The 24264-nt window shown below is 40.8% G+C and overlaps 1 protein-coding gene across 9 annotated transcripts in view; it reads right to left on the bottom strand.

The window, feature by feature from the left end:
- Positions 1–6794: 6794 nt before the first annotated feature.
- NBEA (neurobeachin) overlaps positions 6795–24264 on the bottom strand; it is a 664605-nt gene continuing 647135 nt past the window's right edge. For all 9 annotated transcript variants that reach the window (XM_041767622.1, XM_041767623.1, XM_041767626.1 and 6 more), the window contains 4 exons: positions 13674–13775; positions 11598–11794; positions 10455–10606; positions 6795–8651 (listed from right to left, as the gene is read on the bottom strand). In XM_041767622.1, coding sequence (XP_041623556.1) covers positions 8561–8651; positions 10455–10606; positions 11598–11794; positions 13674–13775 — 542 coding nt within the window. In that variant the 3' untranslated portion in view covers positions 6795–8560. The remainder of the gene's footprint in view (positions 8652–10454; positions 10607–11597; positions 11795–13673; positions 13776–24264) is intronic.

Genomic DNA, 24264 nt, shown 5'->3' with positions numbered 1-24264 from the left:
GGATGTTCAGGGAGGCTGGCTCGCTGCACAGCTTGAGACAGAGGAGGCTTTCCAATAGTCCTATAAATCACTTTTCTTTCTGTCGGATTTTATTTATTTATTTATTTATTTATTTATTTATTTAAGAGAGACACAGAGTTAGCAGAGTGAGCATCAGCTGTGGCGGAGGGGCAGAGGGAGAGGGAGAAGCAGGCTCCCCACTGAGCAGGGAGCCCAACACGGGGCTCGATCCCAGGACTTCTGGATCACGACTTGAGGCAGTTGCTTAACTGACTGAGCCATGCAGGTGCCCTTCTCTTTCTGCTTTAATTAACCAGAGCTGGGATTTTGCTTGCAAGAAGCCTGGCTGATGGAGAGGAGACTCCTTCTCCAAGGCTTTTGGGGGCTCCCTCTCCTGTGGGTGACCCTGGGGGAGAAGTGAGGGCAGAATTTGCACATGGAGCCAGGATTGGGAGAGCTCATGCCCCTTTCCCTGGCTCTGCATCACTCAGGATGGGATTGGGGGGCAGTGCAGGCAGGGGAGTCCTCACCAGAGCTGCAGGGGATTTTTGATGAAACATATGTTCTCTGGGGGCAAGGTTGAGTAGCGGCTCTCTGCTATCTCCTATAGATGTACATTTGGATCTAAGTGCTGTTTAGGGACCCCTGGGTGGTGCAGCGGTTTGGCGCCTGCCTTTGGCCCAGGGCACGATCCTGGAGACCCGGGATCAAATCCCACGTCGGGCTCCCGGTGCATGAGCCTGCTTCTCCCTCTGCCTATGTCTCTGCCTCTCTGTCTCTCTCTCTCTGTGACTACCATTAAAAAAAAAAAAAAAGTGCTGTTTAACCAGCTAGCTGGGGAGAAAGCGTTAGTTTGGTTCGGTTTACTTGAGCATGGTTTGCTTTGGTTTCATCCTGGGCAGAGCATGGCAGCCTTGCCCACGGCACCTTCAGCCTCTGGGCCTTGAGACTGCTTCTTCCTGGATTTCCCTGTCTGCTCTGCATCTGAGGGCAAATGCCAGCTCTGAATCGGGTATTTTGGGATGTCAGGAAATGGCATTTCAAAGACACTTTGGACACCGACTTTGTTTGATCAAGAAAGACATGAAAAATAGTTGTTTACTGTTTTCTTAATTTCATTCCAAAGGAAGTGTTCAGCACACACGAAGGCAGAGTCTCAGAATCAGAATGCTTACGTGACTTCAGCTTTAGGACAAGCTTCCTCATTAGGTTTTATTTGTCTGATTTCACTTTAGACTAATGGTATCTTTGTCCTGGGCCTTTGAGTCATGCTTGGGGGAGAGTTGGTTTATTTCAGGGGGTGATTCGAGGCCTACCCTCTCTTGTGCCCTCTGGGGGGTACTGACCACTGGTGCCTGCAGCAGTGACAGGGGCAGTACCCACCCAGGGCCTCCCTCACCCCACCTCTTCATTTCCCTGCCCCCATGGAAGATGCCCAGCCCTTCTCCAGCTTGCCCCATCTCTGGCCATATTGGGTTTTGGATGGAGAGTACGGGAGCAGGGTGGGAACCCTGTCACTTTTACTGCAGGTGTGAATGACTGAGGCACGGGTTGTGACCTCTCTGGCCATCAGCTTCCTATTAAGGCAAAGAGGAAGGGCTGGAGGGGATCTTTTGGGGCCCCAGCCTTCCCCAGGCCTGGAGGACTTGAGGCTACCTTCTGCCTCAGACCTGTCTAACCCAGGGCCTCTGGCCTGCAGCAGCCAAAGCCCCTCTGCAGTTCCCATGGGAATCTTGCCGCCAGAGGAGAGGAAAGTCGTGCAGAGGTGTCCAAGCTTCTAACCGCAGCTTTCTTTACTAGGGTTTTGGCTCTAGAGGCAAAGAGGGAAAACATGTCATTATCCAGGAGAATCATCGCTCAGAGAAGGCCCTGCTAAGAAGCCGGATCTCCCGGTGGTGTTGAGTGGCTTCTTGTTTTTGTTTCTGTAACTGACTGTGAAGGGGCATTATAAAAACAAACAAACAAATCAGACCTAAACCAAACAAAATCTTTCTTTCTTACTAGGTGCTAAACAGAGCCGAAATCCAAATTTATGTCTGCACGTGGTGGTGGGAAGCTGCCGGCCTCAACATCTTCCATGGAGAGTTCAGATTCCATCATCACAGTTCTACCCCCCCCCCCCCCCCCCCATGAGTTTTGTCCCGGGTCATAAGAGCGCTTGACTTGGTGCCTGCGGGCTTCCTCGTTCAGCAGTGATGCCGCACAGTTCTGTGGCGATTCATGATCTGCAAAGCATACATCTCCGCAAGGGCTCTATCTCTCGTAGCCCTGAAAGGCCTGGCCTCAGAAACATTTGGCCACCTGCCCCAGATCACAGAGCTGGTAAGCAGCAGAACTGGGTCTCAGACCCAAGTCTCCAAATCCCAAGTTTATTATTATTTTTCCCTGCATGACTCATGCAGTTACTTATTCCTTGGTTTATTCATTCATTCTCTCAACATTTTCAAGGGCATAGCATGTAGGTTCACAATCCAGGGGGAAAGACAGACACATAAATGACAGTGACAAAACAGTCTCGTGCTAAATGTCCTGGACAGCAAAAGGAAAAATCCAACAGTTGAGCTGTCTTGTAGTGAGGGGAGATATGTGTCAGTGAGCAGTGGGAGGACAGGAGATGGGGCCAGATGGAGAGGGGTGTGGAAGCAATCCTGCGCACAGAGATGGGCACCAGCTGTGAGGGGAAGGGAGCTTTCTGGAGGAGATGGCACTGGAACCATGGCCGTCATTAGAAGAAAAAAGTGTTCGTCAAGACAAGGCAGCCTAGATGGCAGACCTACAGACCTCTGGAGAAAGAGCTGCTGCTGCTGCTGCTGCTGCTGCTGCTGGTCACTGCTCTGGCTTTGGGACAAGCTTAGGCCTGACAAATTCAGAGTGGTCACAAGAATCAGTGTGTTTAGATTTTTAAAGTATACTTTCTACTCAAGTGTAACATACAGGCAGAAAAGTACACAAGTAATGACTGAACATACAGCTCAATGAATATTTACACAGTGAAGGCCCCTGAGTAGCACATCCCACTCATGAGAGAGGACCTAGAGCCCCGAGATAGAATGCCCACCCCCCAGATTCCCTCTCCATGGCCCTTACCAGTTACGGTCTCTGGTTGAAAGTAGCCACTGTTCTGATTTATAGCGGCATGGGGCAGTTTCACAAGGTGTAGTCTACTTTAGGCAGACTCCAGCATGTACTCTTTTGTGGCTGGATTTTTCTAGTCATCATCCATGTTTGGTTATTAGGAACAAAGTTACTAGGGCACTTCCCCCCAGATCCTCTTGATGGAAAAATGAAGGCCTTTCATTTGGATTTTTACCTAAACGTGGGATTGCCGGATCCTACTATAGGCTGGGAATATGCTTAGTTTTACTACTAAATGTGTTCTGTGTCACATTTTTTTTCAGCAGAGGTAGGGAGCTGGGGGGCAGGGAAATGTATTAGTCAAGACTGCTTTTATTTGATCTCAAGCACCAAAAATACAGCTTTGATCAATTAAGGTGGGGAGGGGTAGATGTTTCTTGGTTATTGAGTAAAGCAGGGTCCAGAATTGGGCCACCTGTAAGAACGAGGGCAATATAGGTCCTCATGGGCTTGTGGCTGGCAGATGAGTGCACATGATCTTTCATTTCTCATGGCTTTCTCTATGTAACAGAGAGCGTGCTTGCTAGCAATCACTGGTTTCTTTGTGACAGATATGTGACAGCAAAGGAGAAGACTTCTCTCCTTCACTTCAGAATATACACATTTCAAAGAAGGCTCTGGGAGGCCATCCCTGGCCCAATCACTGGAGTCACCAGAATGGGGGAGATATGGTTGCACAGACCTGAGTCCAGGAGGTCCCAAGGATGGGGTTCCAGTAAATCACATTACAGGAAGAGGAGGAGAAGTACCTCCTCCCCTCCAATGCATACAAGACAAAGGGAAAGGCTGCCAAACAGATGAAATGAAACATGTTCCCTAGACTGTGGAAGGCGATGACCATCTGAACTCTGCTGAGGGCCAGGTGCTCGACTAGGTGTTTTACATATGTTATGAAATTTGATTGTCAGAAACAACATGTAATGTAGATGTTATTATGCCCATTTTAACTGATGAGGGAACTCATGGTTTACTTCCAGAGTGAGGAGCCAGTCAGTGCTTGAATTGACCAGAATACCAGGAAAAGTGCTTACCCCAAATCGTCTGTCAGCCTTCCCTTTTTTCCAACTGGACGAATGTAGGTAAAATGCAGGAATCTAAAATGTATTCCTTCTTTTATAGCTACGGAAATTGCTATTATCAGTGATTCCTTGAGCCCTGATGGAAAAAGCCTGTGATAGTGGTGGTGACTGGAGCATGATACTCTCTGGAAAGCCCACAGAGCAGTGCAGGGAAAGGTAGCCCAGGCAGTGGGGAGAGGTAGGCTGGCAGGCTTTTGAGCATCCTAGCCAACTTTGTCACTTTACCCAGGGTTCTGGTATTTATCGGTTATCCACATATTCAGCAAGTCTACGTTTATTGACGGTCTATATAAATCCAACACTGTCCTAAAGATACAAGATAAAAGAGTGCCATTGCCCAAGAAGCTCACAGCCACTAGGGAGGAGAGTCAAGTGACCCATCACAATATACCACTCAGTGCTGTGAGAGGGACATACCAGGCATGAGGAAGTTGACTCAGCAGGTAGGGAAGGCCTCACAGAGGAGGAAGCACCTGAGCTCAATCCATAAGAAAAAGAAAAAGTGGTATGATGTTGTCATTTACTTGAAAATATCCACTATAAACATTGTGATTGTATCTGCTAATTTATACTGCATTCTAAGGGGTGGTCAGTTGCTCTGATCAGAAATCTCTACTCCGGGTCATTTAATCAGAAAGGTCTCAATATAAGTCAGGGCCCAGAACTCCAGCTTCCTTATTCCAAAAGAAACCAGAAGCTTTTATTATGTCAAAATAGTGAATGCTAAAATGGCTTTTCAGTGGGGGAAATTATTGCTTTCTTAATTAGCATAAGGGATGCTATAAATGATCTCTCATTGATGAAATTTGTGGTATTTAGTATATGTGAATTCAATATGCACTGGCTGCAGTATTTTAGAGACCTTTCCTACCTCTCCACCACCAGGTGTAAGAGTCCACTGAAGCCATTAGTCTATACCCTTAGTTTGGGTGCCCAAGGCTGAGACCTAAATGTTTGGATTGGAGGATTCTGATGGCATCACAAGGCAGAGGGGATGCTACTTCTAGAATGTTGCTACTTCTAGATGCTACTTCTAGTGTCTGAAAGCAGACACTAATAGTTGTCAGATCATCTAAAAAGGCACTGGAATTCACCAAGCTCACAGGGTTCTATGATTGGTCTTGTACTTGCCTGCTAAATTATGTTTGGTGAAAGGGTCGTCTGGGAGGCTCAGCCAGTTGAGCATGTTGACTCTTGATCTCAGCTCAGGTCTTGATCTCAGGGTCATGAGTTCCAGCCCCACACGGGGCTCCATGTTGATGAAAAGGTATCACAACATGTGGCAGCAATTGCTCCTAGGAATCGTTTGCATCATAATATAGTAAGCATGTGGAGTCTGGGTACCACCTGCACCTGCCAAAAGACTGTACGCTACCAAACTGGTTTAGGTCAATTTGCAACAAGTTTGACCAGATAGTGCTGGCAAAGAGGTCCTCTCGGGTGGAAAAACACTAGGGCCATAGCACAGAGAGTTTTCAGGGACTTGTAAATAGGTGGATTCCCCTGAGGTACGGGGTGCCGGGGGAAGGAGAATGAGAATGTTTCCCTCCTGAAGGATTTCTGTGCTCAGTTCCTGAGCACGGCTTTCATCCCTCACATTAGTGTTGTTGAAAATGGGCCCAAGGATGATCCGCATGGAATCACCTGGGAGGGATGGGGCCTAGATTCTATTCTGCAGCCATGTCTTCCCCCACCAGAGTTTAAGAACATGGAAAGCCACTGTAGGCTGCTCAGCAGTGGGATGACTGGGTGGATGATTGGGGTGGTGGTGAACCAGAGCTTCTGGTAGCAGTGTGTTGGGAAGGTCTGAATGGTCAGGAGGTTTTAGTGACAGTTCGGAAGATGGTTCTAGAAGCGGGGAGTTGTTTTAAAGAGCCGCTGGTAGCCAGCTTGAGTGACTGATGGGCTGCCAGAAGGCTGGTTTGAGGGAGCCGGCTGGACTTATGACCGACGTGACTGGCTTGGGGACCAGGTGAAAAGTGATAGGAGCAAGCCTTTCTCAGGTTGCTGTTGGTTGTCCTTTTGGTCTCCATTATGCAGATGGAAGCTTGCTTGTGGTCCAGTCACTCCTTGGGCCTGTTGGGCTGCTACCCCACCACCTCTGCTAACCCAGGGTGACTGAGCCCTCTTAGCACTGCCCCCGGCCTGCTGGCAGCTGCTCTGCTCGTGCCGGTCACTCTGTCCCTGCCTGTGTCATGCCTGGCCCATGATAAATTCTAGAAAGCATGATTCAAATGAGAACAGCATTATTTGGTAACATTCATGTAAAGAGCAATTATATTCTTCGCCATCACATGCACTTAGTTCCCTTCAAATAAAAGAAAAATAACCCCAAAAAGTGGATTATGTGGAAGAAACGACAGGGCTGTTTCCCTCTGGTCACTGTTGCCCCCAAATCCCTGCCAGATGGTCAAGCAGAGCAGCTCATGTTTCAGCAAATTACGGAACCTCATTAGGACTCTATTTCATGTTTTTAGATGCCGTAGGCCTTTATATGAGGTGATGCTGATTCCTTAAACTTGTATGACAACATAATGAATGCATGTTAGTGAAGTGTCCAATGAAATGTGAAACAATCAGTGAATTCTTTGCATATTTTATTTTTCTTTTTTTGATTTCCAACTCACACACATCTGGCATATTTTACATCTTTGCAATAAAACATGGTTACAATAGCTTAAGGAATTTATATATCCAAAATATTTCACCATGATCTCAAGATGAAATGAACTTGTCTTCCAGATGTTCGGTATCCTCCCAATTCTAAGCTACAAACTCAAGATATTGCTTACAGCCTGGTGATGAATAACTTAATCATTACGCTGATCCCCCAGAATTTCAGAATATCATAAATACAAACAACAGTGAAGAAGGAATTCAGTGCTAAAACTTACTAATACAAGGTGGATGACAAAGAAGTAATCACGTCAATAAATAATGATATGTTTCTGGTGCAAAGTGCCAATACAAAGAACCCATTATCTTGTTGTATCTTTTTAAATAAATGACTGCAAGTGAGTATAAATTCTGAGAAAATTACATTCCTGGAACATGCCTCATAGCCCTACCGACACAATATGTACATCTATGACGATACAGCCACCAAATATACAAAGAAGAAACATGAATAAGTGTATATACCCCTGGGTGTGTAACTTGATCAGTACAAGGTATGGAAAATCATTTGATACCCATCAGTTTATATCATAAAAAGATGAAGTGCCTTAGGCTAAGAGTGTGGCTTTAGGTGAGAATTGCACAAGAACCTAAAGGAATAATCTCAGTTATTGTTAGAATAAAGTCTGACCCGTTATTAAAGAAACTAAGCTATTCGAGAACCGAAGAGAAAAAACCAAAACAAAATCAAACCAAACTAAAAATAGTTAGCATCAGATTCTCTTCCCCTAATGTACACACACTAAGCCAGCAGGATGACTCTGGAAGAGATGTCCAGGAGTAGGGAAGTCATTACTATGGAACTAACGATCATGACTCCTATTTATACAATAAAAACCAAGACCTCATCCCTAAGCCCCCTTTCTGCTGTGTCTTCAAATTATGAAGGGTAGGGCTGAATTTTCTTTGTATAAAGTAGCAAAAATGGCAAATAATGGCTTAGTATCCAAATGCTTTATGAGCAAATTTCACTTAGAAGGGATGAATGTAGATTAAAAAGTGCAAACCATATTTTGGTGAATATGTCCAAAATTACTGAGCCCAAATTCAACCCTTTCATACGAGCTGTGTCCTTGGACATATCTTTCTGTTTCATAGTGTGAATGCACCTGTTCCATCAAGACATCAGGATTAAAGAACATGCAAGTTGTAACTCCACAATAAAATTAAGAAACGTTTTGTTCTTTATACAAGGTTTTACTTTTACAAAAGTATCCCTTTAAATAAGATGCATCTGATGTACAAAGTATCAAACGTGTTTTTTTTTTTTTTCTCAGCTTGAAAAGAGGCTGGAAATGGGATGCAGGTTAGGTTCAAAGCTTAAACTTTGTAACAACTGGACACAAAGTTCCTCAGAATTGTCAAAAGTCTCTTGTGACGCGTCCTATTACCTTTTCTCAATAAACAACAATATATGAAATAATTACCAAAACATCTCCTAATTCATATAATTTACATGATACAAGCTTGCTTGGTAGCAGCTGGTGTTCAGTCGTGAAAAAACACACAAAGTAAAGTGGCTGCTGACTACAATGTACAGCTATTGCTGGGTGTGATGGAATGTACAAACGGAGGTCGATGTAGACGAGTTTTTTCCACCAGAGATATTGCCTTTCCATGCAGCACTTGTGCTCTCAGCTTTAACTTGGCTTTTGGGTCTTCGTTTTTCTTCAGTATCTGTTCTGATGCTCATAATGCCACCGATTAAAATCTATATTAAACGCTACAATGCTACCAGAAGCCATACCAGTGATCAGAGTCCTGGAAAAGCAGAGACAGTGGTTAAGAGTGATGTAAAATCACTGATGCATTTGCTACTTTTCTACTAGACAGTATCATGCGTTCTGAGTTCCCCAAGTGTTAGTTTTGTGTTCACTGACACAGGATTGTAACCTATTCTTGGTTCTCCTGGGAGAACTTGAACCAATCCTGCTCAGATCCGGACTGCCAGACCGAGTGTTGTGTGGCTTTTGATCAGATAGTTCCGTAGATAGACACTTTATGGGTAGGCATCCTCAATACGTGCATGTAACTTATGTGCATGTGCTACTGCTCTAACATATCAGGGACATTATAAAACACAAAAAATAATGGAAATGAGGGATGAGATTGAGCTAGAAATAGGAACTTGATCAGTTTCTTTCTTCCCTCCTCTTTGGAGACCCCTGACATTAATGTGACTCTGCAGATGCTCCCCGTCTACCCTCTCTTCTGATGCCTAGTGAATTAAGCTTCTCTTGCCCTCCTCACTCTTCAAGAAAAGTCAATCACTTCCTTCTCCTGACATGCCGTCCCAACTTCCCTCCCATACAATGATGATTATTATTTGGGCACTGAGGAGTCACTAATCTTAGTACTTGGTGGTGCGTCATCTATGATGGTGGTAGGTAGCGAATGTTTGCAACATGAATGAGTAAGAATGTCAGGGAGAACATTTCAACTTGATTTCACTACTTGATAACAAATACTTTAGAAATGCTCATGTATCTATACGTAATTACATAATAAAGCATTCCCATTTATTCATGAATACGGACTACAGCATTCTGGAATACTCTTAAAATCACCTGCTTACATTTTCTTTAAAAACAGGCTGGGCAGCAGATCAAAAAATATCCCTTTCTCAAGCTCTTAAATTATGTTACTTCTCTTGATGACTTCAGTCCCATTTTACTAGATTGTGTAGATGCTTTGTCAAATTTGTGATATAAGCCTTAGTATTTATAATATTTTGAAACCATACTTTAATAAAGAATATACATGTAGATGAAAAAAGTTGGTTAATACACTTTTCTTATTTCTGTTAAATATACAGCAAAAAAGGAGAAATTATATACCACATTAAGATTACAGAGTTTAAGATTTTTTGAATCTAGAAATTTTAGACTTTATATTCCAAGTATCCTTTTCATTTTACAATGAACACCTGGTCCTGTTGCCAACTGAGGCACAAGGAAAAATTATTAATTAATTCTCATATCAGTTCTTTAAAAAAAGATTACAATGTTTTAGGGGAATATATAAAATACAAAAAAATAACACAAATGAGAAATGTGTGAATAAGAAAGTGGGAGGGAGAGGAGGGATTGTCTCAGTAACAGGTGAGTGTTTTATATCTTTTAAAACAGAGGCCAGCTCTGCTGAGAGTTGCTGGCTACAAGGATGCCTCAAGCTGAAACACACCTGTGCTGAGAAACATGTGTCTCCTTCCCAGAATGGAAGCCAGGGGGCTCTGTCTGAGGCTAGGTGAGGCCCTCGGAACAGAGACGTTAGTGGGAATAATTCTGTTTGGAGCAGTGTCTGGATGTGCCTATTCTTCAAAAGACCCATTTCTTCCTTTATGCAACCCTGTTCTCCCCGCCGATTATTCTCTTTCTGTTTTCTTCCTACCAGAATCCTTTCTTATAGCACTTACTCCCCTTCTCAATTTATCCTTTTCTGTGCTAGTCTTTCTTCCATCTGGATGCTGGAATCTTATTCACAGCACATTTCACCCTTGGTAGAATGTAAAGAAGTTTCAGTGACAGTTCTCAAGTGATTACGTTTCCCCTTGGCGTGGCTCACCTCTGGTCATGGGATAAGTCCATTGCTCTAATGCCAGCATCACATCCAGGGTAAATGTATAGCTGCTTGAAGTCACAGGCCTGCCAGACCTCCACCACACCATTGTCCCCTCCGGTCACCAGGTTCTGGCCATCACTACTCAGGAGAATGGCCTTCAGAAAAGGCAGAAAAACAACAATTTCTCTGTTTTTCCCAGATGGTCAATGGTCATTACCCAAAAGCACTCAACACAGTTCCCTCATAATTATTATCTACTTTTAGCCATTTGTCCAAGTTGCCTAAAGTCCACTCCACAGAATTTCCAATGTGGAATTCATCAGAGTTCTTACATAAACAAAGGATCTTATTAAAACCAATTAAGGTTACAAAATAACAGAAGTCCCAAAGAGAATATTATCAATCTAATCCAGGAAGAATTTGAGAATTAAGTAATATGATGTTTTGTTAAGTCCTGAATAGTAACAATGTCAAGATTTTCAGAACAAATGGCAGAAGCATATTTCAAAAACGGTTTTTAATAATGATAAACCAACAATCACAATTCATTTATGGGTGAAGGGCAGTCTGGTACATGTAATTTTGGTCTAGGGTTCTAACGGTAACATTCTTTGACAAGAAACTCACTTTTAATGTCAGATGGTGCAGAACTGTTTATAAAGGAGCTGAAGAAAGACCTCCTTAGGGGTCTGACTTCTAATCAAACAAAAGCTATCATTTCTAAATCCACTGAGTTAACTACTTGGGATTAAATGAACTTTGGGTTTGTTCAAAACATCAATCTACATGAAGTTACATGCTTTTAAAACCAGCACACATTTGGAGCACCTGGGTGGCTCAGTCGGTTAAGCTTCTGCCTTTGGCTCTGGTCAGGATCTCAGGGTCCCACCCACCCCCTCCCTCCCCTAGTTGAGCCCCCGCCTTGAGACTCCCCCTCCACTGCTCAGTGAGGAGTCTGCTTCTCCCTCTCCTTCTGCCCCACCCCATACTCTCTCTCTCAAATAAATAAATAGAATCTAAAACAAACAAAACACAGCACACATTTATCTGGATACCAGGGAAATTCTATTACGAATCCTTTAAAGTAAGGTAGCCGATCGGTCTCGTGGCTTCAGTCCCTGTTAAGCACTGAACATGCAGATTTACCCTGGTTGAATCATTGATCTCCATTTGAGCCAAAAGTTTCCCGTTAATGCTGAAATTGCTGAATCGCCCTCGTTCATAGTATATGATACAGTGGCCTTCACTAGAGACGGAAATCAAGCGGGGGAACAAGCAGTTTTCTGGTCCTTCTAGGGCTCGCAGCAAATCTCCAGTGATGGTGTGGACAAGGCAAGGGCCCTCTGCAGAAGGAGGACAGCCAGGGCTGGAGTCATTCATGATGACAAGTCACATATGAGCTCTCACAAACCCACAAACCCTACCTTGGTATGTACACTCAGATTTGTTCAAAGAAGGCAGAGAAGAAAAGAGGTACGCTAGCAGGAGCCAAGAACTGATGTTTTATTTAAACAGATCAAATACAGGAAGCTGTTACCACATACAGATCTCCCCAACTTTTTATCCAGGGAAATATCTGGTCTTTTCCTTCATGAGATAATATTCATTAAAAAAGGATACAGCTCACAGATAATGTGACAACAAAAAGGTCATATGTTCCGAAGTTTTTTAGTTTGTGTTTCTCAAAAGTTTAGGAGAATTATCAAAACAACTGCTAATTTTCTTAGCATCATCAAAACTTTAACATTGTACCATATAAATACATTAATATCAAATAATGAGTTTTACCTTGTCTACAGCCCATACATTTTAGTAAAAGGCAAAATTAAGATACTTAATGAAGTAATTCAGACTACACAAACACTTTTTGTCTGTCAACATGATCAGTGAGGCAAGAGTGCAAAACTAGTATGGGGAGTGACTTATTTTGCTCTGATTTTTCTCCTCTGGCAGAAATCGTGTTGATAAGATAAAAGTTTCACTAGCCAAGTTGATAGAAATAACTTGGTTAATATAGTTTGATATTACTTGCCCCTCAACAAAACAACCTCATGAAAACAATTCATGAATTACATTTTTATTTTCCAGTTGACTCCAGTAGATACATATTTTACAAAACACTTAGCATTATAAGGCTAGACCTAATTTTTTTTCCTGATTTCTAAAATGACAGAAAATACAGAAAATCAGGGAGAAAAAGAACATAGCAATCACTTCTAATATCACCCATCATCTTTAGAAAGTGTTGTTTTTTTCCCCCATACCTATCTTTTTTTTTTCTTTTCACTTTACAAGATAGGATAATATTACACAAATTGCTACTTTAAAAAATATTTAGAAAAGGATATTTATTGAAAATATTCTATGTGTTCATAGGGTTATTTACTCTTAGACACAAAAGTGAAAAAAACACAGTCCCTAACCTTCAGATATTATATCCATTCTTCATAAAGCAGCCAGGACAAGCTCCTGAAAACCAAATCTGATCATCGCATCACTTTGCTTAAAAAACCTTCAGTGGCTTTCCAGTACGCTTGAAATAAAATACACATGGCAATCAATCCCTGTGCCATGGGCCCTCCCTCCTGTCAACTTTCTCTCTCCCTAACTCCACCACGACAGCATCCACTCAGCCCCTCTGCTTTTCTTGCAGTTTCTCCCAAGTATGAGGCTCCTTCCTGCCCCAGACCCTCCCATGGAGAATTGGGTGTCTGATCCGGAAGTAGAATCCAAGTTTCCTGATTTTTCCTGAAACACTTCCACAAAAAGTCAAAACCTCCAGGTAATCATGTGTCCTTTCCAACCAACCTCTACAAGCCTAGGGCCTTATAAAGGAAGGGGCTTCTTGAGGGAGATGGGTCCAAGGCTATGACTGGGAAGCAACCTGACTGCCCCCACCCCCAGATTCCCTACTGCCTCACAGATACCTCCCCCCATCTTTTATGTGTTATTTTTAATAGTTGCATCTCAGGGACATGCTATAGTTTAATTTACCAGTGTTCTGGCTAGAATGCTGGTGGCCACAAAATACTACATAACATTTTACATATATTTTATATTAATACTACTGAATATTACTAATAAAATGAAACAGTTGCAAGGAACTCAGGGGATTACATTGTCTATAGAGAGCCTGCTAAAGGAAAGACATCATAAATCATGGTTCACTTGAGAAAATAGTACAGTTTTTAAAGACCTAAAATGAAAGAAATGCCTTCTGACCTTTAGCACCACTGATAACAAGTCCAAGTTCTGCACAGACGGAAACACAGACAACTTCATGGTCATGGCCTGTGAGGACAGCTCTGGGTGCAGGATAGTCACCTGCAAGGAAACCGGAGCAGTGAGTTAGCACAGACCAATGCTAGAAATGAAGAGCTACACCATTAACTCAGACATTTAAAATAATAATCATTAATATTTATTGAGTGCACTTACTAGATGTGTGACCATGAGCCAGTGCCTTAACCTGTTTCCTCACCTTTAAACTACTACTACTGTAACCCACTCTGTGGGTCGTTTAGATGACTGAGTGCCTTAACAGATGTGACGTGACTACAACATTATGACAGTGGTGATAGGTATTCTTTTCCTGACCATTGTTATGAAACTGACACCAAGCCTGCCAAGGTACTTATATGTATTATCTCATTTAATTATGGCAATATTCCTATGAGGCAGGTACTGTTGTTATCCCTATTTTATAGCCAAGAAACCCAAGGCTTTGCAAGGTTATTCAACTTGTACAATTTCATACAGCTAGCAAGCACTGGACTGAGCCCAGAGCCATCTAATTTTGAAAACCATGCTCTTACCCATTTAAAAACATTCCTTAAAATCTCCAACAAAACAGGCTGAGGTGCTTTGATTTTGAGGGAAAGGAAGGTAGGGAAGGAAAGAGATGACCATCTTAAATTTCCACTTGACTTAATGTTAAATTGAACCTAGCTAAAAAGTCCAGCTGTGTTACAGGACACAAGCATTTTCACTGCTAAGTGCTTTCCCAATCATTAAGTGAATGATTGGCATTCTTCTAGGCAGGCTAGGAGCTGGGACCGTAAAGAGGTGTAAGGCATAACCTGGAACTCTTGAGAACTCATCAAACAACTTCGGCCTTCCCCAGGCTTGCCATTGGACACACTCCACAATACCAAGTGTGAGGAAGAGCAGATTATGTGCAGAGTATATGTAGTAGGGATCAAAAGACCTCCACACGAAGAGAACATCAGAATATCAGGTGAGTAACCTGCACAAAGACAGCGTGAGAAGGATCAGCAAAGTTAAGAGGGCATCATGCTGAAGCTTGTCTTTTGCGGCAAATGTTTGGAAAAGCCAGTCTGGGACAGAAACGAGGTATCTCTACAGGCTTTGGTGCAGATCGTGAAAGAAAAGGAAACAATAGCAAGTCACAGAGGCACTGCAGAAGGTGAATGGGCTATGGTGCCAACCTGGGCAGGGTTCTCACAGGTTCCTTTGGTGGACAGGAAAAGCCAGTATTGGCCATCCTGGGCATATGTGAGGACCTCTAAGAGACTCATTGGGTGAAATGCTATTGAAGGTTGAAGGTTGTGATCAGAAAGGAGGATGTGAAACACTTAGTAACAATACAGTTTGGACCTGAATCAGCCCATCAGATTCAACAGATATTTTATCAATGCCTTGTAACACCCCACTATTTCTATTTCTCATTAATATCACAGTTATTAATGCTTATGTTGCCTATTTCCTTCTGTTTTTATTTTTAAACAGTTCTAGCTGACTCCTAGTGTATGACAGTTTTATCTGGATGTGTGGTTTAGCTGACTTTACAGTACTATCTTAGCAAACAGTAAGCAGGATACATAAATATGCCTCTGTGCATATAGTACGAATGTATTATTTCATCTTAAGTTATCAGGATTATTGACCATTACTTTTTCTCCTTGAAAAGTCATGTAGGAACTTGGTGTTGTAACTCCTATTCTTCCAGAATTCTTGGTGTTTTTCAAACTAGGGTCTTTGTACCCTGGGCTCTGTGCATGTTTTCTTTTCTTTTTTAAGATTTTATTTGAGAGAGACAGACAGAGATTGAGAGCAAGCACAAGCAAGGGGAGTAGCAGGCCGAGGAAGAGGGAGAAGCAGTAGGGAGCTCAAAGTGGGGCCCGATCCCCAGGTCCTTGGGATCATGACCTGAGCCGAAGGCAGATGCTTAACTGAGTCACCCAGGCTCCCTCTGTAGATGTTTTCTTGGGAGTGAAAAGTTCTATGAAAATTTTAAATTTCAGATTTATACTTTGAGGATACTCTAAATATATTTGTTAACCAGTTATAAAGACGAGCTCTCTCTTTGCTGTCAAGAATTTATGCTGCGGCAATTTAAAATCAACTTACGCTTTAACAATTAAGATGAACTAATTGATTCAGTGTTTCTCAAACTTGTTCATGGGGTCCGAGAACACATTCCTCAGAGTCAGGGTTTTTTTTTGGGGGGGGGGCAAGCTAATGATAATTTTGTTCTATTTTGTATTTTTTATTTACATTCAATTTGCCATCAAGTGCCCTCCTTAATTTTGTTCTCTTTAAAAGGGATCAGTGTAATAGTTAAGTTTGAGGAACACTGTAGATTAATTTTTTTCCTCCAAGGTCACTGATTCTTTTCTTGTTGGTAGCTTCCACAAAGCTATCTGATCTTCTTTTGTTTTTAGACATAATTAAAAATCAGTTACATATTAAATATTTATAACATATGTATAAAATTAAGAGAATAAAATAAATTCACTTGTACTCATTTCCTAGCTTAAGAAATATAAAACAGTACTCAGTAACTTTGGTTCTTCTTTCCTTATACCTTAGACTTATGCTTTTTTATTTATCTATAAATTTTTTTTTGAGAGACAGAGAGAGTGTGTGTACACGCATGTGAGCGGGGGCCTGGGGGCGGGGTGCAGAGGGAGAGCAAATTTCAAGGCTCCACGCTCACTGTGGATCCCGACTGGAGCTCAATCCCATGATCATGGCCTGAGCTGAAACCAAGAGTCAGAGGCTTAACTGACTGAGTTACCCAAGCATCCCAAACAAATGCCTTTTTAAGAAAAAGTTCTGTATTTTTCTTTTATTCATTCTGCTTCACCTGGTTGTTGAGTTTGTGATCTTTTCTCACATTGCTTGAGTTCCTTGCATGCTGGCCTGTTTTTTTTTAAATTTTTTTTATTTTTATTTATTATGTATGTATTATAGTCACAGAGAGAGAGAGAGAGAGGCAGAGACACAGGCAGAGGGAGAAGCAGGCTCCATGCACCGGGAGCCCGATGTGGGATTCGATCCCGGGTCTCCAGGATCGCGCCCTGGGCCAAAGGCAGGTGTCAAACCGCTGCGCCACCCAGGGATCCCCCCCCCCTTTATTTTTTATTTTTTTTTATTTTTATGGCCTGTTTTTTTCTGTCAATCCTACTCTGGGTAGGGTGCCCCAAGCCCCAATTCTTTTCTCCCAGAGAACCACCCTGTGCTTTGGGGTGGACACTGCTCTGATGGCTCCCACCTGGCTGCAATGCCTGGTCTTCACTGTGGAGGGGGCAGGGTGGGGGCAGAGGATGTTCACTGGCTGGCAATTGTGCCTGCCTCCCTGGATCACCCCTCCCTTGGCACCAGCAGCACTGAGAAGCTGCACTGGTGCTTTGATTCTATGCCCCACAGAGGCTGGAGGGAAGGCAACAATAGGCATGGGAAAATGGGAGGGAAGAGCATAACTAAGATGCCTATACTGCGAGACGCACAATGTGCTTCCTCTGGTTTGCCAACACCTCCTCCTTTAGACCCAATCATCCTCTTATCTCTCCAGGGATTGCTCAGTTTCCTGTGACCTTCCCCAGATCCATCAGTTTCCATTTTGCTTTTGGGGCCTCTCTTTGCTGGAATATGGGAGAAGCAGGGTGGCAGCCCGTGTGTCATCTTCTAAGTTTTTGTATACCACTATGATGGGTTTGAATATTGACAAGGTATCCATTTATATTTGTTGGCAGTCCTGGATTTGTCTGAATTATATTTATAAAATTATGCTCTAAAGATGCCTTGAGTTCCCTGGTAAAATGAAAATGAAGATTTTCTGTGTAATGTGATCCTTAATTTTCCTGATTATTTTATGTCAGAGAGACTGGTGAATTAAAAAAAATTATGAAATTATATGCTTAATAAAATTTACATTAAGTAAAGAGTTTTCTAAACTTTTCCCCTTATATGCTAAAGAAAAAAAGTAAAAAAGCTATCTAGTCCTCTTGCAGGGAATTGAAAAACATGTATAAAACTACTCCTTATGTATGTAATCTATTTTCTATTAGGAAATAAGCCTTTCCAAGGCTTGCATTTGATTCAGAAAGTCAAAAAAATTTTTTCATTACCATCTCCCCAGATCATTTGAATAAACCATGGAAACTGTTAAGGGGATATTGTTCAGGGCCCCTGAAAGCATTGTTTCCCTCTTTAAACTAGAGAAAAGTAAATGAAATGTTATTCAGGGGTTTTTGAGTTGGGAAACCAGCAGCAAGAGGAAGCATATTTCCCTGCCGGGAGGGACATTTCATTGCCAGGGACAGATGTCACACACCCCAACAATCATTCAAAATCTTGGGACTATCCTGTCACTGTCACATCACAACTGATGGATGTGGCTGGGGGTTAAAGGGCCTGCGCACAGGGAGGTGGAGGTGAGCGCTCCCCCCCCCATGTCCCCCCCAACACAGCGCCATCGCCCTCATCTCCTCAACAGAGGAGCTCTCCATGTGATGGAATTACCATGGAAGATAAAGAGCAAACATGCCTGATTTTGAGATTGCTTATAGGCAAGCCATTTGGAAACTCCAAATATAAAAGGCTTATTATAAACAGATTCCATCTCATTTTTAAGCAAAAGTCATTTCAATATTTTAAAAATGGATGACAAAAACAGTACAAAGATATTAGATGCTGTTACTCACATGGAACTGATGAGAACTTTTTCAGTGAAATGGTCTCTGGTCTTAGAGAAATGATCAAAGTAAGGATATTCATGGTTCTTATTATTTTAAACCTTATTCTAAGGACTACTAATATGCAGTGGGAAGCTTTGGTTCCTCTGCATGAAGATCTAAATAAAAACAGCAGAGTTTGTACAATCTATGACCCTCAATGCAGTTCTGCTGGAATCAGAAGATGAACATCTTGATGATATATGATGTTCAGACTTTATCTACAACCTTTGTTAGCTCCCTGCAGAATCCCCGTGGAAAGGATTTTCATTCATGTTTATACCTACATAAAAATAGGATGGCTTGAAATCCTAGAATAAGTATTTTAATCACTACTGCGATTTCAAGATTTATGTTAAAAAAACGGTCACACAATTGTTAAGATTAGCTCAGAAGACCTGTGTCCAGGAGGAGTCCCTTATTGAGACTCTGCATCCTCAGCCACTTGCAGGTCTGGCCCAAGTATCAAGAATGCCTGGGCCTGCATCTTCCACAGGCCACAGGTGACCCATATAAAAATATCCCCAGGGCTGGAAAATGACCCATGATGTGGTTTCGTTTTATTATATTAATCTATTACTCACAGAATACTCACTGAAAAATAGAAGATAGCTATTCATTCACTCTATGTTCTTTTTCTCTTGCAGAGAGGACACAAAAAACCTCTGAGCACTGCTGTGGCAGGATGAATCTCCTCCCTTAAAGTCCTGAACCTGGATCTAGGTCAAGGTACATTACTGTCCTGCCATTACCTTCCCCAAACAGTCAACAGTATAATCCAAGGAAGTAGTTTTGCATAAATGCCCAGAGATACCCCTAACCCTCCTGGTATGGATCTGAAGCTCTGATCACAAGAACCTATTAGTCAACTCTTGTGTGTGTGTGTGTGTGTGTGTGTGTGTGTGTGTGTTTTTAATAAATATTTCTTTTGACTCAAGCCAAAGAACCCTGCAGCCTTAGTTCCATAAAGGGACAGGAAGAGCACTGACCAAGTGGCATTCAGCCCCTTTCTTAGTCATGGACCCTACAAAGTCTCCTAATATTAGACTGAGGGGATGGGAGGCTGAGAAGAGAATGTTACATTACGGACATCACTTTTGAAAGTCCTAGGAGTTAGGAATTGTTCACATATAACTATGCTTCCTCTGATACATTTAATAAGCCCTAGCTAAGATCCCTAGTTCTGAGAAGTGAGGCAAGCATATGTGTAAGTTAAAAAAGTTAAAAATATCTCCGGGCTGTTTGTCCAGGCTTCTTTCATCCAGTACAATACACTGGTTAGTGGTGGTCATGGAGCTGGGCACCAGGACATCCAAAGTAGGAGAAGGCTGGATGCAAACAAAGAGAGGGATAAGATTTGGCAGATGTTTAATGACAGGTTGTAGCTGGCAGGAGGGTCAGTGTCCAGAGCTGAAGCTCACACAATGGGAGCCCAAGGAAGGGATGTGTGCACAGCTAGAGCCTCCTTTTCAATGGGCTTCTTGTTTCATAGTTTGCATAATGCTTATACAACATCAGTTAAAAGACTTATTTTAAAAAAGTGAAATTGGAATGGCATAATAATGTCTTCTGCATTTTACTCGAATATCTGTAGATTTGATCTGAAAAGATGAACAGTAAATTCTCTTCCAAAGTTTCCTATTGCTATGATTTTTAAAAAGTCATATGTATATATCAACAAACCTTTCTACAAAGCACCTTATATCTGGCAGAAACATTAAAACCACACACTTTAAAAGCAAATTGGATTTTGAGCTGAGGTCCCAGTGTATTTTAGGTGTCTGTTGAAGAGACAACAATGTTGACTTGCCCCTCTTGTGACTATCTTTTTGGAAGCTACAGCACGTAATGAGAAATGTCAAGTCCCAAGATCAATGAAATTTTGGGCTCCAGGGATTCAACAGGAATAGCATTGATCCTTTTAAAGAACACCAGTCAGAGATGCGTTGTAATATATTGCAAAGAGGGGCTCAGGAGGATAAGCGGCCAAGTCCAAGATACCTACCTGACAAAAATTCAATCAGCTTTTAACACAAATTGCCTGCTCTGCTCTCCTTTTTTTCATGCAGTAGGCTGCTTCCAATTAAAGTGCGCAAATTAATTTTTATCACTTCCAAATTAGTTTCAGAATTTGTGCAAAAGAGTGTTTCAGATGAAAGCATCTGTCCCTCACATCTCTGCAATTCTGTTATCTAGTCAGGGACCTATTTAAATCTCCAAGAAAATTTTCTATATTCAAAGTCCTGAGTTTGAAAAAGTAACACTGGATATTGGTATATAAAACATATGAATAAAACAGCTGTAATCCAACTGTAACCTATAGTAGGTAGCACCTGCTTATTTCTTTTATGGTCTGAAACTCTTTGTAATAATCTGCTTGTAAATGTTCATTGTCTTTGTGGCAAATTCATTAAAACTATAAAAATAATTAGGAAAAGACTATTTCTGAGATATCTGAATTAGTCACAGTAATATATTTGATTCAATGAAACCATAAACTCTTTCTGCACCTACCTAAAAAAATCCACAAACATTAGTTATATTTTCTCTGTAGTACCAATAGAGCTATCCATTAAAAAAGAATGATGACAATGCAAAAGAGACATAAATATATTAGAGAGCCAGTTGAATTAATGTTGAGAAAGTGAATAAATGAATCCTATCATTATATGTACTGAATAAATATGAGTCAGCCTCTGACATACAAAGCAATTCAATGTCTACACCAAGACCAATTCTAATAGCTACTGGCATATTATATTTCACACTAGGACTTCCCCCCTTCAAGTCTAGGTTAATATATACAACTCCTAAAAACATAAAGTGTTACACACTTTAAAATGAATTTACACATAACTAGCTTTTTGGTCTTGAGTAGCAATGCATTATAAGATAGAAAACACATATAGTCTGATTCTCTGACCTGTGAATTGGTAGCTAGAATAGATTAAACTGGGACAGGAAAAAAAAATCTTTTTCTTTCAGGTTGTGAGTTTTCTGATGGCAAGGACTATTCTGTGTCAACACCCATGGCTGATCCCTGATGTGACAGTCAATTCAGGGTGTGCTGTGACTGCCTTTACAAAAAGAGTGAATTGACCAATATATGTGGTCTAGGTTGGCTATTTCAACAGATTAAGTAAGTCATAAATCAGTCAAGTCTAACGAATACTATATATGACTAATTATTAATTTTTTACCATTATAATTATCCATATGGTAAAAAGCTGACACCAGTTTTTTTTTAAGATTTTATTTATTTATTTATTCCTAAGAGACACAGAGAGAAGTGGAGACATAGGCAGAGGGAGAAGCAGGCTCCTCACACGAGCCCAATGTGGGACTCGATCCCCGGACCAGGATTATACCCTGAGCCAAAGGCAGATGCTCAACACTGAGTCAGCCAGGCATCCCATGACACCATTTTTTCCCCCATGACACCAGTTTTTAACATAATTTTTATTTTGTACCCAAGATGTAAGACTGAACATTTTGTATGATACCAAACATTATCTGAAAGCAATTTGTGATTCATGTAATAAATACTCAATGTGTTCAGTACAGTCAGGTGGAAAAAGCAGTTTGGTGATTAGTATAATATATGTTTTTGTAAACTCCAGAAGGCCAGAGACTTCAACTATCCAGCATTTTCAGCTGCTAAGATGGGACCAGCACCTAGTAGGCATTAAATACATGCTTACTGCTTGCCTAATACTTTAGTGATCATTTTTTTCCCCTTAAGGATAATGAATGAAATAAAGCCATATGACATATGTTAATAATAAATGTCCAAGAAAGCCTTAATGGGGTTTTGTTAAATCGGTTAGGGTCAGAATGATGACAACAGTTCTGACCAAAAATAAATTCTTATGAATGGAGGCAGTAATAAAAAATATGTATTGATAATGTTCTTAATTTCTCAAATATAATCTTGTCTTTACTGAAAGCTTAAATAAAATGCTGCATTTTAACAAATACAATAGCCACAATTTTATTCTTAAGGGTTAATATAAACATTTTTATTTATATAGCTCCTATTGTATGGAACTTTAAACACTCTAAATATTACTACATTTAAGTTTTCTTGATAATCAGTGGACTAAACTGTTAGCCATCTTTTTATTTAAAAGATTATTAGAAAATCACAAAAATTAAGTACCTAACAGACAATTACTATAACTTAACATGAAAAATTCTTTACCTCATAGCGGTATGATTGTTTTTAAGAAATGAATCCTCTTTTTGGAAATTCCATTTTCATCATTTTTAAGCTCCAGTTTGAAGATGTTAGTTAATGAGATTAAAAGCACTACTCTTTTTCTTAAAATTTTTTTTCATTATCTAAAAACTTCTAATTTTCATCAATTTAGATGGAAGATACTACACAGACCTGCTGCTTAATTAAACTTCTCTAATGATTACTACACTACTGTGAAAATGAAGATTTTTAAATATGCAAAAATAAATTTAGATAAAATATATGTAATAATGTAACATGCTTGAGGATAAGAAAGCCACCAATGGTAGATCAAGTGTCTTATACACATGTACATTCAAACACACATACACTAGAATTCTGCTAAAAATGAAGTTTGTTTTTTTAAGGATAGGATTTTAGAAAAGAGTAAACAAGGGGGTTAACTTTTCAGTATTTAGAGTATGATATTTGTTATAATATCGAATTGGTAGCTAATTATTTGAGCTGCTTGGAAATCAAGCAACACTGAATATTTTTTCCCCCAAACCAGCATCATATCTTAGTTCACAATTTAGAGCAGAGGCTGATAATATGCATAATGCACATACTTTCTCTTAGTATCTACGCTAAGAGTTACTCCACAATACACTTCAAATTTCTACATCACTGTTCTTCAGTTCCAGCTATGGGCAGCAAGAACGAAACCTCACATGTAATTTGGTCACCTAGTTCATTTCCTACTACCTTCATTCATATAAATATTATATGAATCTGCATATATTTCATATTTCATTTTCCTCTCCACTATGATAGGGCCTTTGCTCCTATCAATCAAAAGTCACTCCTCTTTTTGCAATATTCCTGTCAAAACGTGTAAGAGGTGGGAGTGGATGAGACTTTGAAGGGTAGACAGATATACAACTGGGCTTCCATCCTCAGCTTTCTCACAGGCTGGAGTGAACAGACCAGGGGTGGCAATTTCCAGCCACGCAGTAATGTGGCATCTCGTCCACTTGTCATCTACTCTTACAATATTTCAGTGGCAGATACACAGCATTCCTGGAAAATTCTTATCTCTGTCTTGTCATAAATATGACCCAAACTCATGTTTCACTTTGTTTCAGAGTACCGTGTATGGTGTAACCAATACATGAATTATAATCAGAATCACCCTGGTTTTAGTACTTGCCATCATCAACAATTTACAGACAGCATACCCTATTTTAAGGAAATATTTGCATTGAAACTATTGAAAGCTTGGTAATTAAAAATAGTGATTATTACTAGGCAACCTCTTATCTAGTTCTTCATTTAACAATATTTATTAAAAATCCTATTTGCTGTGTCACTAGGCCAGGAACTGGAAACTTAAAATGGAAAGGGAGAAATTCATGATCCATTTTAGTGTTTACTCAGAACAGCATTTCCAAAGAATAATAGCTATTCTGCTGTGAGCAAAAGATTGAATGGAAAAACATGTCTGAGAAGTTCTGGGTTAAACAAATTTCAACAGATTTATTTGTGCAAGTAAGACTTTGAGAACTTACCTAGAGAGTAGGAGTAAATGCAGTGTTTTCTAAAATTATTTTACTCTGCAGCCCCCATCCCCCATTTTTTTCCTACAGGGCATCTTAGG

The sequence above is a fragment of the Vulpes lagopus genome, chromosome 8 (genome assembly GCF_018345385.1).
Source record: "Vulpes lagopus strain Blue_001 chromosome 8, ASM1834538v1, whole genome shotgun sequence".
Classification (NCBI taxonomy): domain Eukaryota; kingdom Metazoa; phylum Chordata; class Mammalia; order Carnivora; family Canidae; genus Vulpes; species Vulpes lagopus.
The sequence above is the reverse complement of the archived record's forward strand: the minus strand, read 5'-3'. Positions and strand labels throughout refer to the sequence as shown.